The 16685-nt window shown below is 31.1% G+C and overlaps 1 protein-coding gene across 1 annotated transcript in view; it reads left to right on the top strand.

Moving 5' to 3' along the window:
* Positions 1–1356: 1356 nt before the first annotated feature.
* The window catches only part of LOC134727887 (ubiquitin-conjugating enzyme E2-17 kDa-like), a 32630-nt gene continuing 17301 nt past the window's right edge, over positions 1357–16685 (top strand). Inside the window, exons 1-6 of the mRNA XM_063592283.1 lie at positions 1357–1380; positions 3207–3273; positions 8220–8251; positions 8938–9015; positions 12082–12190; positions 13385–13525. Coding sequence (XP_063448353.1) covers positions 1357–1380; positions 3207–3273; positions 8220–8251; positions 8938–9015; positions 12082–12190; positions 13385–13525 — 451 coding nt within the window. The remainder of the gene's footprint in view (positions 1381–3206; positions 3274–8219; positions 8252–8937; positions 9016–12081; positions 12191–13384; positions 13526–16685) is intronic.

The raw sequence follows: 16685 nt of genomic DNA, 5'->3' as shown, positions 1-16685 counted from the left end.
TAAGTTAAAATGATAACATCCGTATCACTTACCACACAATCTTCGGTCCACTGGCTGATATTAGTTACTCGGAGTAATACAACATCAGATACTGATTTTACCGTTTATTATTCTTTATATATAACATGTATAAGTTGTAGAATAATGCCGGAGCTTTATACTGATCTCAAGTTCTATATTCTTTTGACGAATTACTCATTTGAGTCATTACTTAGTTCACAGGAACTTTCATACAAATGTCGGCGATAAATTGATTGAAAGCAGATAATCGCACTTTTTTACATCCGTCATTTTTATTACATACAAGCAATCAGAATAAACATCAACCACAAAATAGACAGAATCTTACGATTTCTATAAGAACGGAAAACATTTAATCTCTTCTGAAAGTAAATCAAAGTTTTGAAGGTACTTGTATATACTTAATGACGACCATTCTATATTTATTGTGGTGCTGAACACCAATATACAGTACTGAACCAGTCCATGTTTTATACGCGCCTTATCATGTATCCGTGACGTAGTACACAGAGCACAGATTCCGAACTCTTCACCATTAACCACATATGTATTGACAATTGATTATTTTCATCATTACTGCATTTTATGTATTATTGTTGTATCACCTGAATAAACCCTGGTGAGTTTCATATATATTGTTTTATATTATTAATTATATACTCGGAACACAACAATGCATAGATAAGGGTAATTTCCATTATACTTGTTTTGCGTTTAGTAAAAAGTTCCAAATAAGCCAGGAAGTGTTATTTTCACTTCCTTATTTCTTAATTGATTTGTTACGATATAATATCTGAATAAAATTATCCTTTTTGCTTAGTACTAGTAATTAGCTGTGAGTTTTGCATGTTTGAAAAAGGATTTAATCAAATCTGGTAAAAAGAAATCATTGCCCATCCACATTTTAAGTATTGGAAAATTAAACTTTTGTCTTTTCCCAAATATTTTAGAGACCTCCCCACACGTTTTCGTGTCGCGAATAACTAGTCCTTAAAAAAGATGAAAACATAACATTTTTTTCCGTTCACAAGATATCAATATGAAATCAATCTGTCATGAATTGATTCCTTAACGAAATATGTTTGTCTTCCTTTCTTTTTTAATCAAATACATTCAAAATTACATACTGATTAAGATAACATTATAAACCATTTTTCTTCACCTAATACATGATAACACTAAAAGCTGATTGGTTATTGAAATTTAATTTACTTTGAACAGTTGAATGATTACTTTGTACTAGAATAAAAGGGCTGATATCACATGACTTTGAGTAAAAAACACTGCAGAACTGTTTGACATACACTTGAGAAAGGAAGTTTGATATCAAGTGGAATGGCCATAAAGCGATTGTACAAGGTAAGCGTCGAAATCTCTGTCTATTAGACTGCTACCAAACGACACAAACAACTATTATATTCTAACGCACAGCCTTCAACAACTTTGAGCATGCAAACTTTCAATCTCTGACATAAATGCCAACGGCTAGAAATTTAAAAAATATGATATATAATACAAAACACTGATTTTTACAAAAAGAATGATAAAGAAAGATAAGATTATTTTTATTCTTTTTATGCACTGTTTTTAAGTTATTTATATGTTTTTATATTCGGTCTAAAGCTCCTGAGAGCTTGTGTTGCTTATTTGTACTCATGCCGAATCAAAATAAAGTTTTCTTATCTTATCTCATCTCACTTTACAAATTGAATCGTTTCGATTTGTCCATGAAAAAGTATATAACAGGAGAGAGGGTATCGTAAGATACAAAAGGGAGTGCCGACATTTAAATGCATATATCTAAAAGAAACTGAAAATATCAGGAATAAAAAAGAAAAAGACAAATAACAGTACACAAAACTTAATACAACATAAAAATCAAAGTCTGAGCAACACGAACCCATCCATTATTAGGACGATACAGGTACGACAAGAAAGGAGTAGGGCCGGTAAGACCCCTTTTTGGCCCCAAAATATGTCAGTTTTACAAAATTGTTAAAATGTAAACTTTTAGTTATTTATTGGACAGTTGAATGCTTCTGCTACATAAATATGGGATGTTTTTGACAATACAATGCACATATATCGGGTTGTAGCACCATTAAATCATGCTAAATTACTGAAATCTTCAAAATTCTATCATTTTAGTTAAATTTTAGACGGTTTCCGTGTAAAACAAAGTGGCCGCATTCGTGTTCATTTTTAATATTGAAATGTAAGTTGTATTTTATAATAATACATAACATATATAAAGGTTGTGGATGAACACGGATGCGACCACTTTCATTTTTGACAAAAAAACATCTGAAAAGTGACGTTTTTTTGCATATTTGAGAGATTTTTCATATTTGAGCTTAAATCGGATCGTTTTTAATGACTACACTAGTTAAAATCTTTCACAAAAACTAATTGAATCTAGTGAAAAAGACACTTAAGTGTTTAAAAAGTGGTCAAAATCTTTCGTCAGATGAAACTGAAATTTGAGGCCAAAATGAGTCCTTACCGGACCTACTCCTTTGTGATCATGTTGTCTGCATAAATCACACAAATAATTGTTTGTTATAGTGTACATTAAATATACTTTTTTGAAGTAGAGAAGACCCTACATAAAACGAATATAAAGGTTAATTTTGTATATAGAAATGACAACGTTAAAAGTAAGACTAAATATTAGGTGATTTAAAAGTTTCCTGATTAACAGGAAAAGTGTGATGTTTTTCCATTACTTTGGCACAATGTCATCCTCAGTTGGATTACGGAAGTGATTTTTTTTCAATTTAAAAAATTTTCATTGATATGTTAATGGTGAAATAAAAACAAAACTATCTTTGTAATTCCTTATCACTGGTTTATAAAAGTCGGTAAATGTTATGTAGACGGAAGTATTGAGTGTAGTATTACAATAAGCAGACAGCAAACCAATACAAATATTTCACCAAAGGAAGAATGAATGGGATCAAAAGAACATACAAATCTTTAACCTATTTTTTCTCACTTCTTTCTCATCTTATCCCTGGTTGAGAGTTGTCTCCATACACATTCATACCACATATTCTTATTAATATATAGATAACAAATGCCGTTGTTGATTGACCTAATAATTCAGCATTACTAATACAGACGAATAAACCATACTTGATATACTTGCAGTAGTAAAATTATCTAATGAAAATTGTACTTTTCAGGAATTTTTAGATTTTACTAATAATCCTCCACCAGGTTGCTGTTCAGCAGATCTAGTAAACGATGACTGTGAGTATAAAATTTAGTTTAAGGATGTTCGCTGATCTTGTTTTATTTACTCTCAGACCTTCAGAATCCCTGGTTTTATCCATACTTACTTTTTTATAATTTAATTATACGATGGTTTACAAAGCCATAAGATAAATGTAAACTGTATGACAAAACTAGAGAGTTTTGGAATTTTTATTATTTTCTAACATTACCCACAATCCTACATGCACCGTTAATTGAAGTACTTTCATTATAATATTCAGAAATGAATTTTAATATTTACATTGTATTCTTACCGTTTTTTTTTTTCGTTTTTTTTGCTATCTTTATAAAGGTCATTAGTGCTTATATGTCTTTTATCATGCAGTGAAGACAGAATTTGAAAGAAGTTCTCAGAAAATATTGTTTAACTGCATGCAAAATTATTTAAAATTTTAAATGCTCTCTTAACAAAACTAAGACTATTACATTAAGACAAAAACACCATGTCATTATGGAATCAGTTCGCAAGCTGAACATCTAAATATTTTTATTAAACAAACATATAAAGAGTCCGGCTCATATGCCATCTGCGCTGACGGCTGACATGTTGAAATGTCTACAACGACAAGCCAGAAACAGTCTCCAAATAAATACCTATAAAAGGCTGCACTGAAAATCGATCTTAGAATGATAACATACTGTAGTTTGATAAACAAAGGTATTACCACTTTGAAATTCGTGGAATAGTAGTTGCAACTTTAAACACAATTGTGTACATAAGTTCAATGTCTAACTCGGACCAACGGTAAATGTTTTGTTTTAAGTAAATATAAACAATTACACCTGGACAAACAAATATAGCAACTTGTATTAGATAACAGGAATGAATATATGTAAAACTTGCAGGACTATAGATAATATAAATGATACTATAACTCCGTGATGAAAATGTAATGATTTTATTTATATATATTCTATTTTATTTTTTATTTTATCTTTTTAACATCAAATACATTAAGAAAACCAACATTTCCATGGAATCGGTTTGAATGATTGATAATTTTCTACGGAAATCACCAATTCACCAACACTCCAACTGACTCCATTTTCAGAAAACGATATCTGTAACAAACATAATCTTTTAGCTACCGCTTTACAAGCAGAGCCAAATACAATGAAAATCCAACTATGTATTGGCTTCCGAAGTTACACAAAACACCTGACACATATAGATTTATTTCGTCTTCAAGCCATTGTTCCACTACTAAATTGTCTATTCTTCTTATCAGCACACTTGGTACAATTAAAAACCCGATAATAAATTGTTCAAATAAGGCCTTCGAAAATAGTGGAATTAATTACTTTTGGAGTGGAAGTTCTTGATCAATTGCATGCTTATATTGGTGATTTTGATTCTGTTCAAAGTTTTGATTTTTCTACCCTGTATACCACATTGCCTCACATTCTTATTAAGAAAAAAATCACACACCTAATTAAATGGGCATTCAAAAAGTCAGAATGTATATATATGTTCAAACTCTTTTTGGTCATTCTTTAGTAGCAATAAACAAAAAAAAACTATGTCAATTGGACATGCTTTGATACTATATATGCCCTTGAATTTTTACTAGATAACATTCTTGTTCGCTTTGGGGATTCCGTAAATCGTCAGTTTATCGGAATTCCAATGGGGAATAACTGGGCACCACTTGTTGCGGACCTGTTTTTGTATTGCTATGAGTTACAATTCATGACAAAAATAAGCAAAGACCCATCAAAACAACATCTGATAAACAAATTGATTGAAACTTTTAGATATTTGGATGATATTTTGGCTCTCAATAATGACAACTTCAGTGTGTATATTAAAGAAATTTATCTTGATGAACTTACTTTAAATAAAACTAATACTAACAATTACCCCTACCCTTTCCTCGATCTTGATATCAATATCACTTACGGAAAGCTGAATACTAAAATTTATGATAAAAGAGATGATTTTTCATTTCCTATTGTTAATTATTCATTTTTAGATGGTGACGTTCCCTTGTCACCATCTTACGGTATTGATCTATCTCAACTTGTACGATTCGCTCGTGTATGTAACAATGTTTTTGATTTTAACGAGAGAAATGTATGTATTACTGAAAAATTATTACAAAGTTTTCGATATCACAAACTAGTCAAAACATTTACTAACATGCAGACTTCTTATACGTTCGGGTATTTCACATCCAATTTTTTATGAAAATATTCTTTATAAAGCACAGAGGTGTCAGTATTCACCTCAGAAACTAACAAATCCTTTGAATAGACTTATCAAGAAAGGATATAGTTACGATACTGTTGTCAGGTCATTAAAGATTGGATATTATGGCGTTAATATTGGTTCACTTATAGGGTCTTTGCATCGGAACTAAACACATTTATTCAAAACCCAGTTGTTGGCATGACACGGGTTATGTTCTTCTCATATATGTTATGATGGTATGATACTAAACCCCTAACGGGAAGGATTGTGCCTGATGTTCATATGATGAAATCATAATCTTTCAGTCAGTTTAATTGAAGTCTGGAGCTGGCATTTCAGTTAACCGCTAGTAGTATGTTGTTATTTATGTATAATTGTCATTTTGTTTATTTTCTTTGGTTACATCTTCTGACATCAGACTCGGACTTCTCTTGAATTGAATTTTAAATGTACGTATTGTTATGCGTTTACTATTCTACATTGGGTAGAGATATAGGGGAAGGGTTGAGATGTCACAAACATGTTGAACCCCGCCGCATTTTAGCGCCTGTTCCCAGTGATGAGCCTCTGGCCTTTGTTAATCTTGTATTATTTTAATTTTAGTTTCTTGTGTACAATTTGAAAATTGGTATGGCGTTCATTATTGCTGAACTAGTATATATTTGTTTAAGGGGTCAGCTGAAGGTTGCCTCCGGGTGCGGAAATTATCTACACTGAAGACCTGTTGGGCACCTTCTGCTGTTGTTTTTTTTTCTATGGTCTGGGTTGTCTCTTTGACACATTCCCAATTTCCATTCTCAATTTTATTAAGTTCCTTTAAATCACTTGTTTCAAGTCGTGAACCTCGTCCATTCCTTGTTTGCCTTGTTAATAATACATCAGAAAAATTGAAAACAACAGAGAAGTATAGTTCTATAGTGGCTTAGGTAGACTTGTGCAACGATACAAACCAATTAAGGGTCCGTCGGCAATTTTGAAACTAAATATCGACGTGTAAAAGATCGATATGTTCTAACATTTAATAATGTGCATTTCATCGTTACACTTGTCAAATACCGATATCAATTTAAGCAAATTAAATTGATAAACCAATCAATTTGTCTAAAATCATTTAGACGGAGTTTTATTTGTACTTTTATTATAAATTGACGTAATTTGTTTAAAAATTGACCGAAGTACATTTTGTATGAAGCGTTTCATTCTAAAATTGAACGCATTGTCAACGCTTTTACAACACTATGAAGTTACCAAAAGAAGCATTCAATACTTATAATTTCATTTTTTAGCTAGGATCATGAAAACAAGATTTTCATCAAGTTTTTATTTAATGCACATGTGCACTTTATTGTGGGACCTCGTGTCATCATGAATGATAAATTTTATTGTGTACTGCAATTGACTATGGAATAACAATAACGCGAGGTGTACAGTTAGCCAATCAGAATAACGTATTATAATGATATATACATCTAATGGTATTAAATAGGAATTAAATGAAGCAGGCAAAATAGCATGCACCGCTAGACATATGTTTCAAGTATTGCAATATATCAGCATAGTATTACAGTACTTTTGCTTCAGGTATTTGTAAAATAGATGAATAAAAAGACGTATGTTTGCTATTTTGACAATAGAAATCAACTGACCGATGACGAGAAAAAGAGCGATATTTACAATACACCAGGATACGTAATTTAATCTGAAACTGAAATGTCAACTTTTTAAGAAGAAAAAAATGTTTGATGAAAAAGCAGCAAAAGATGGAAGTAGATTGCAATTTCTATCCCAAAAAATACTAAAGATTAAAGATTGCCACGTCATCTAAATCACATGATGTATGCGGGTGTATATTTAGGGGATATGCAAACTTCTGAATATGACAAGAAAAGACCCAATTAAAACAAAAAGACCTGTAGTCTTATAATTTAAAGGTTAGTCACTGTCTTCTTTATAGTAGACCGGACTGCCATCGGAAAAAGAGAATTTGTTCGTTTAAATTATAACCTTTAATGTTTAGTACTTTTTTTTGTAATATCCCTTTGGTGTGGCTCGGTACTTAAAACCCGTCATTTTGTAATTGTGCTTTGTTCAACTTTTGTACTCTTGTTTTCGTTTTTGCCTATGTGCTTGGTCTTTTTTGGTCATTTTGTTTATCTTGGTTCACATTATTGTTTATTCTATAGAAAGATTATAAAACGATGTCGACCACTGTACCTCTATTTTTGACATTTTTACTGACTATGTCTGTGAATTTTATTTTTTACTCATAGTTGTCAATATAATGGAATTTATATCGACTGTGAAAAAAGTTTTATCTAGCTTTAAAACAAGGTTTAATCCACAATTTTCTAAATGCCTGTACCTAATCAGAACTCTGACAGTTGATTACCATTCGTTTGGTGTGTTTGTGCTAATGATTTTGCCATTTGATAACGAACTTTTCGTTTGGAGATTTTCTGGAGTTCGGTGTATTTGTTATTTAACTTTCAATCGACAAAATTGTGTTTTACAGCAGACCACCATCAAATCCCTCAAAAAATGTGCAAGTGTGCTAAAAGAATATTTATTCCAACCGGGTTGAGCTTCGAAGTTATACATCCTGCACAGTCGAAAGTTGAAACATGGATATAACATAACGGTTAACTAAATTATACGAAACTATGAAATAAATTCAAAATACCATACAATATGTATCAAAATAAATTTCAAACCTATAACTTGTATTTTTCAGTTTTCACTTGGGAGTGCAGGATAACTGGACCTGTAAGTATGCAGCACAGTTATAATCAGAACATTATGAAATTGTCATAATACAACTATATTCACAGCGTGTAAATAACATACGTCAGAGTATTTATGAACATATTTATTTACTTACATATACTATAAAACGAACTACAATTTTTAAAAAGGCCCATATCAGTCCTTTTTTTTGTTAATTGTCTAAAAATGCTCTTGCTTTCTGTTCGACTTACGAGATTTGAACATAGAAAACTTGTGCCACCTTATTTCTCAACTAAAACAGAAAAAAAACAGAGAGGTTTCTTGAAACCGCGTGTCTTGTCTACTTTTAAAATAAATATTTCAGATTAATTATTTCTCTACGTTTCATTGACTTGGAGTATATGATTAACATCAATTCAAAAAAGGATAACGGTCTTTTTAAATCATTTCAAAATGTACTAAAATAAATGTAACGGACATAAAACAAAGGAGTTACATGATCATGACTTGGGACAGGCATACAAAAATGTGTTTTTGAATTGTTTAATATCTGTCTAATATCGTGAACAAAATGTTGGTTTTTTGTTGATGTTGTTGTTGGGTTATTATCGCATTGATGTATACACATGTAGCTTGTATTCCCGGTTGAATCAAGTATTTATACATTTGTAACAAGATGGGGTATGCTACTGATAATGATCTTAATAACAATTTTTATCTTTCAGGACAAAAGTCCATACGCTGGAGGTGTATTTGTTGTTCTAATACGGTTTCCATGGGATTATCCTTTTAAACCTCCTAGGGTATAAATTTTTATTTTCATAGTTATTTTGTAGATTATACATATCCCAATATAAGTAATAGTTATGTCACGGTAGGTATAGTTACCGGCTAGGATCGTAGTTTTTCGAGTGATTTGATTTGGCCTTGTCGAGTTTGACCAGATTTTTTCAAAAAGAATGAGACATCCTCTCTGACAAGACGTAATAAAGCCAATTTTATACACATACCAATGCAAATGTCGATGGAAATGCATTCGTGGAAATCTTCTATCCTTAGATATATAGACACTTTCCAAAAATTTTGTAAGGTATTGAAAACGACATTTTAACACTCAATTCATTTCTATTCGTTCGGGCTTTTTCGAGTGCGTCCGTGTTTTATCGAGTGATTAAACAAGTTAACTATAGTTTGAAATATTAAATGTTAGTGTATTTACGTTTTAAAACAATAAATAAGTGTATTCACTTTTTAAGGCAAGAAACCAATGCATTCATCAGTTTGATAATGGTGTACTACTACTAAACTTTATAAACCAATGCATTCGTCAGTTTGTCATATTAAAACTTTATGAAAAACTAAAGGAAGGTTACCTTAATCTATGTAAACCTGTCACTAAAGTTTCGTAAAAACCCTTCTAAAAGCACTTTTAAAATATTGTCTAAAACTGTGAAATCAACCCTTTTTATCTCAACTGGCCCTAAAGGGTCCAAGTGAGATTTTCCTATCACTTGGCGTTCGTCGCTGTCCGTCTTCGTCGTCTGTTAACTTTTACAAAAATCGTTTCGTTTAAATCTACTGGACCAAGTTTATTATAGATAGAGAAACTGTACACAGCAAGAATGTCAGTAAATTAAGACTTAAAAGCAAGTCGCCATCACTAAAACAGAGAATTTTGTCATGAATTCAATTCTTATCTTCAATGTTTAAGAGTGTCCTTTGATTAATATGCACTGTGGCACATATACCAAGGTGAGCCATACAGGATATTAAGGGTCTGTTATTTGTTTAATAAAATCCAATAACTCGGCAACGTACAATCTAAAATTAATAAAATCCAAAGAGAGGATACCAAAAAAAGAGATATAAAAAATCTCTCAGGTTTCATTAAATTGGTTGAAGCGTTTTTTAGTTATTTTCCGACATGCTGACGACGGACGGACAACGGTATATCATAAAACGTCCCATATATGAACTCTGGGGTTCACAACAAAAAATATTATTAGCTGTGACAACAAAAGAACTATGAATTGCAGTTGAAAAGACATTTTTTTATTTTATAAAGGATCAAATCATTTCTAATTTGATACTAGAAAATTGTGGTAAAACGTTTTCCGAAAAGAATTTAATTGAAACAGGTTAATTTTTATCATCGTAGTAATATAGTTTTGTGATTTGTTGGAAATATATAAAATGGTTCTTCACTTGATTATAGTTATCAACTAGAAAAAGTAATTTTTTCAAGTCAAGAATAATTTATGTTTTTTTCAATTTTCTTTGAAAAAACCCGGACTATTTGTTAAAAAGACCGGACAAATTCACACTTGCTCTCGAAAAAGCCCGGACAATAGTAAAGTGCAGGTTTGAGATTTCTCAAAACATGTTTAACCCTACCGCATGTTTGCGCCTGTCCTAAGTCAAGAGTCTCGAGCCTTTGTTAGTCTAGTATGGTTTATTTTATATAACTTCATTTATATGTTTTTGAGTTTAGTATGATGTCCATTTTCACTGAACTAGAACACTTTTATATAGGTGCCAGCTGAGGACCACCGCCGGGTGCGGGAATTTTTCGCTGCGTTGAAGACCTTGAATTATGGAGACTCGCATACTAGTAAATAACAGAATATAAACTCAAGTGTCTGGTTATGGATACAAACTTTGACGCTATACATTATTCGAATACTAATTCAAAAAGATGGACTATTTGATGGATTGCGCAAGGCTACTTTACCGAAGTACAATTTGTGATTGGGATAACAATTAAGTAGTTTAAAGACAATTTCCCTTATTAAGATCAAAAACTTTTAAAAAAAAATTTCAGAGTTTATAGGTTCTGTTGTTCTGATGTATTCCCCTTATAGCTGATGTGTATCCCTAGGTTTTAGTTTGTAAAATGGATTTGTTTTCTCTTATTTCTGCCTTATTTTTATAAATAACTATTTCTTTCCTCTTTCTAGATGTTTTCACCAAAATTGAAAAATATGAATCTGATTCCCTCTCTTCAATATTCCAAAAAGTATAATGTAAACCAATAATAATTATAATGATTGTAAGAAAGTATCAAACACAACGAGTATACAAAGTAACATTGACATTACTTTTTTTCAAGTAGAAATATATCATAGATTTATAAAAATTGTTGTCACAAAAAAAGGGGCAGATATCAACTGCAGTGTCTAACAAAAAACCAGTAACTCAGCATCAATACACATAAGTATTGTAAAAATTCTAGGAAGTAAAATAATTTGGTAAATATATGACCTGAGGAACGTTGCTTATTAAGTTAAGCTGCTATAATTCTTATATGATTTGCTTATTAGAGAATACTTTGATATGATTGGTCGAAAACTTCCGGTAGTTAATCTTGACCTTGGTTATTTTTCGATAGACGACGTTGAGAGAACTTCTTTTTGTAACCAATGTAACAAGGAGACGGCGATAGTAACAACGACGTTACAGAATTTATTTTCACTGCAAGTTAATCGTTAAATAAAATGATACACAAACATATTTGTTTGAATGATAATAAGAGGTTTTGCGGTTTACTTTTTATTAGATAGCAAATTTCATTGAGTCATATTTTTGCGTTAAACAACACATATATTCATGCGCCAGTCCTATTTAATGACATAAATATACAATTGTGTGGTAGAGGTAACGAGTGTGGGAAAATATATTCCCTTTCTCCAAATTTTAAAGGAAAGTATTGTAAAGTGGACCAAGTCACTCACAACCATATCATAAAAAACCGAAGTCGGACTTTTATTTGTTAGTGAGTAAATTGGTCGAGTTTATACACCAATAAATTCCTTTAAAAAGGCGTTGAATCCTATAGTAATTTAATTTGATCTTTTTTGTATGACTTTCAGGTAAATTTTACAACACAAATATACCATCTAAATATTAATGGAAATTCAGGATCACCCTGTACAAAGCATCTTTGGTCAAATTGGTCGCCACGTTTAACAGTGTCAGAAAGTAAGATTGCGTTTATAGTTTAAATATTTTTTTATATTTTTAATAAAAATTTATCAAAGAGGTCTTTAACATTACGTTACGTTAACAACATAATTATGTAAAACTTGTTTTTCAATAGACAAGTGAATTTTATGACAGTTCTTGTTCATTCGTTTTTGATGCGTTTTGTTTTTTGATTTTGCCATGTGATTATGGACTTTCCAAATTGATTTTCCTCTGAGTTCAGTATTTTTGTGATTTTACTTTTTTTTATATGATAAATAAAGGCAACAGAAGTATACCGTTGTTGAAAACTCATAAATCCATGGACACAAAGCAAAATCGGGGTAACAAACTAAAACCGAGGAAAACGCATTAAATATAAGAGGAGAACAACGACATAACACCAAAATGTAACACACATAGACAAAATCCCACGAGAATAACAAATATAACATATATATATCATCAAAACCAAATACATGAATTTGGGATAGACAAGTACCATGACACGTCTTATCGCGATGTGAATTTACACTCAAAAATAGGTGAAAACAAACGGCACAACGTTATATAATGTAATACACACGATAACCAACTATTCGTGTTGACTTGCTTCTTATAATACGTATGTTTCAGACTTCATACTGGACCTTTCGTAAAAAGAATGACGAATTTAGAAGTCTTTTGATAAATTTTGAGGTTGGTTTGCTGTCTCTTAGACAGAAATGGGGTATCACAGATGAAAAAAAATTGTTCCAGTTGTTTTACACATAATCGAGCTTTGTCTATTCCTCGATGGTCATATTAACATTCGACGTTTATTTGGGCTGTATACCTAATTCCTGCTCTTGAGTCTTCAAAATTTGGGAATATATATGACAGTTTGGACATAAAATTAAATTGCAGTACTATATTTTGGTTGTAACAACCATGTCCTTTGTTAGTCTTGTATGTTTTTTTTTCACTTTTGGTTCAATTATTTTATGAGTTAAGGGGTCATCTGAAGCTTAGTACGCCAGCTAAGGGTGCAGAATTTTCTCGCTGCGTTGAAAACACATTGGTGGTCTTCGTCTGTTATCTTCACTTTGGCCGTGTTGTTGTCTTTTTTATATATTCCAAATTTTCAATTTTATGTAACAGTGATAGGTTATGAATGTATCTGAATTACAATGCTTTTTTAACATTCATCTAAAATTACATTTTTCATTTCAGTATTACTGAGTATCTCAGCAGTGTTAAATTCTACAAATAGTGATTGTCGATTGAACGGAGAAGCTGCAAGGTTATATATAGAAGATCGAAAGAAATATCATGATACAGCAGCGGAATGGACACGAAAATATGCCATGTCACGTAACATGTGCAGCCTACATGTTTTATAGAAAGTTTTCCTTCGATTTGTTTTGCACATCTTACTTTTTGCTTGTGGACTTTTAACACGGTATAAAATATTAATGTATCATGAGCAATATTGTATACTTATTGTCTGGGTATGAGTGGAATAGTGAGTTTTTTTTCCCCAGGAGCAACTCTTGTCCTGAGGGCAATAGTTGTAAACGAGGCACAATAAACTTTTTATTTCACGAATATCCTGTCAGCAAGTGTTTTATTATATAGAAAAAGACAACAGACAATAAATGGCGGTGATGAATTAACTATCGTTATTTTAAAAAGAAGAAACCAAACCATAACGTTAACTTCATAGATAATTATGTTCAAATACTTAGGCTACGTCTTGCACTGACGTCAAACCTATACTAAATACAAAAGGTAAACATGACGTCGTTACTCTCGCGTTATTTTCAAAATCCTGCAATCGCGTAGCTGCATTTAAAACTCCGCGAAATATAATGACGCTTGGGGTTAAATAGTTTCACCCAGGTCAAATAGTTGGATATTTTTGACCGGTCCAATAGTTCAAAGCTTGTAATTTGCAAAATAGTGAAAATATTGTGTACTTACTTTATATAGAAAATGACAACTGAAGTATAATAAATCTCATTATTTTTTTAATAATAAGTATATTTGCTTGTGTATTGTGATAAACAATTTTTCGCATAAAAAACTTAAGTATCAACCAAAGTTCTTTTTTCTTGCCTATTGACTGGATTTTGATCAGTAGTTGCTTCTTAAGAGTTGAGAGGATTTGATGAATAGTTGTAAATCACTACATTACGATGGTGAAATATGCCCCTTACAGCTTACATTTTTGTGTTATCTCTTTGATCGTTGGTACACTAGTGTTGCTTAAATGAATATATTGTTTGTATATATTGACAGAGATCTGGACAGCGTACCGGGGTTTTTTGCATCCTCACAGTTGATTGTCCTACTAGTAGAAGGTTTAAAACCATTTGGTAAATTTGGTTTTTAAATTCTCTTCAATTTCTTTTTTTATTTGACTGAGCAAGTGTTGTGAATGAAGCCCCACTGGTGTATCAAATAAAGACGAAAACGCACGTCTGATGTTCTGCTAGTAAATCACAAGCCAGTGACTATTTAGATAAAAGTATCTTATGATATATCCTATAATATTCCTATGATGTGATTATGTGATAGTCTTAGGATGTGAAACAGAACCATCTTAGGTTGTTCTTTACTATCGAAATATTTTGCTTATCAATGAATATATCAAGAGAGAAGTATCTATAATATTTCAGTATTCGTGTGAAAATGGTACAGTCTCATTTGATCTAATTCTGCTCTTAATCTAAATTTTAGTAAACTGTAACTGGAACAACATGTTAGTTTTTTTATTATATGATTAGTTGTAAATAAAATTTGATTTCATGTGTAATACAATTAATTGCAATCGTGTGGAATCAGCCATCAATGGTGATATCAATACCAATCATTGTTACCAACACCAAATATGTTGTTATCAGGTATTTTATATTTGACACGGTTTAAAATGTTTAATCAAATCAAATGTATTACGCTTTGTCTAGTTAACATCACTTTTTTTTTATTTCACAAAGTATCAATATGCAATGATTTGAATCTTCATTTAAATATGTTTGTATTTCTTTCTTTTTAAATCCAAGTTATATACTAATAATAACACCGCCAATGTGTAATATATCTTTAAAAACAAGATAACATTAGACCAATTAGTTATTGTAATTTGCATTAACCTTGAACAATTGAATGAATACTTTGTACTATAATACAGATCTGACGTCAGTCGACTTTGAATAAAGTATACTGTAGAAACATTTGATTATCGAGATAAAGACTTGACCAAGGAAGTTTAAAATATAGTATATAGCACAAAATGTCGATAAAAAGACTGAACAAGGTAAGGATTATGTCATTTTGACAGAAACCAAACAACACAAATAATAAACAAACTAAAGGCTAATATACAGTCTTGAACTATAACCAAGTGTATACTCTTACTCGCCAATAGAATAAAATTGTGTGAAGAATTTTGACATGCATACTATGAATCTCTGAAAAAATAAATAATTGCTTTTAATGAACCAGTACTGTATTTGAGTTTTATTTAACAAAAATCTTATGAAGCGTATATCACAATATTTGAAATATTTCGTTTTGTCAAAGGTTTGTTGATTTATGCACACATGTATTTGATTAAAATAGGGATTTATAGTCCATTAATCGGCTATTTTATCAGTAGAATTATTGAGAGATTTGAAAGAAAAACAAATAAGTTTGTGTTTTTGTTTGTGGTCCGTGAATGGACTTGAATAAATATTATATTTTCTTGCCTTCTTTTAATTTATATGTTGATCAGTATTGGTAATGTTGGAATCGAATGAAATATTGATGACTGCAGATCACAGTTGAATAAAGACGGGTTCATATATTCAGATCACATAAGCATGTTCTCGTCCTGATATGCATGTAATGTTTTTCATTGGTCAGTATTACCAATGTTATTTCAACTGATCGGGCGGAGCTTTCGTTTAAATTTGAATAAGGACAGTCGATTTGAAGATGTGTGTGATAAGGACGATTGCCGTTATAATTATTACTGACTTCTAATCACCAATCAGTGTCATCAAAGGAATTTACAAAACAATGACTGGACACTTCATTGATGAGTTTATCCTAAAACACCTATCTATAGATGGACTGGTTTATTGTGACCTAATCGTTTAAACTCCGCCCAGTCAAGTGAAATAAATAGATTAATAATTTAGTTTTGGATGTAATATGTCTTCTAATTTGCTGAATGTTTTTTGTTTATCAACTCATAGACCCAATTCTTCATGTGATCGTGCCGTCATCAACGTTTTTTTCACGATTTGCTCCTTAAAAATGGAATTTAGAATTAAATCATAAGGAATGACTGTAATATTTTTTCTGCCTATTCGAAATAACCTTAAAAATGTTGTGTGCACACTTTTAAATAACTCGCTGCGCGGGTGATTCAGTGTGCATCACATTTTTGATGTTATATGTCTTCATAAACAGAAGAAACAAAAAAAATACAGTTTTTCCTTTATAATAAACACCAATCCAAATCCGTATTAAAAAAGTATGAATG

Source organism: Mytilus trossulus, chromosome 8, assembly GCF_036588685.1.
Source record: "Mytilus trossulus isolate FHL-02 chromosome 8, PNRI_Mtr1.1.1.hap1, whole genome shotgun sequence".
Lineage (NCBI taxonomy): Eukaryota > Metazoa > Mollusca > Bivalvia > Mytilida > Mytilidae > Mytilus > Mytilus trossulus.
The sequence above is the reverse complement of the archived record's forward strand: the minus strand, read 5'-3'. Positions and strand labels throughout refer to the sequence as shown.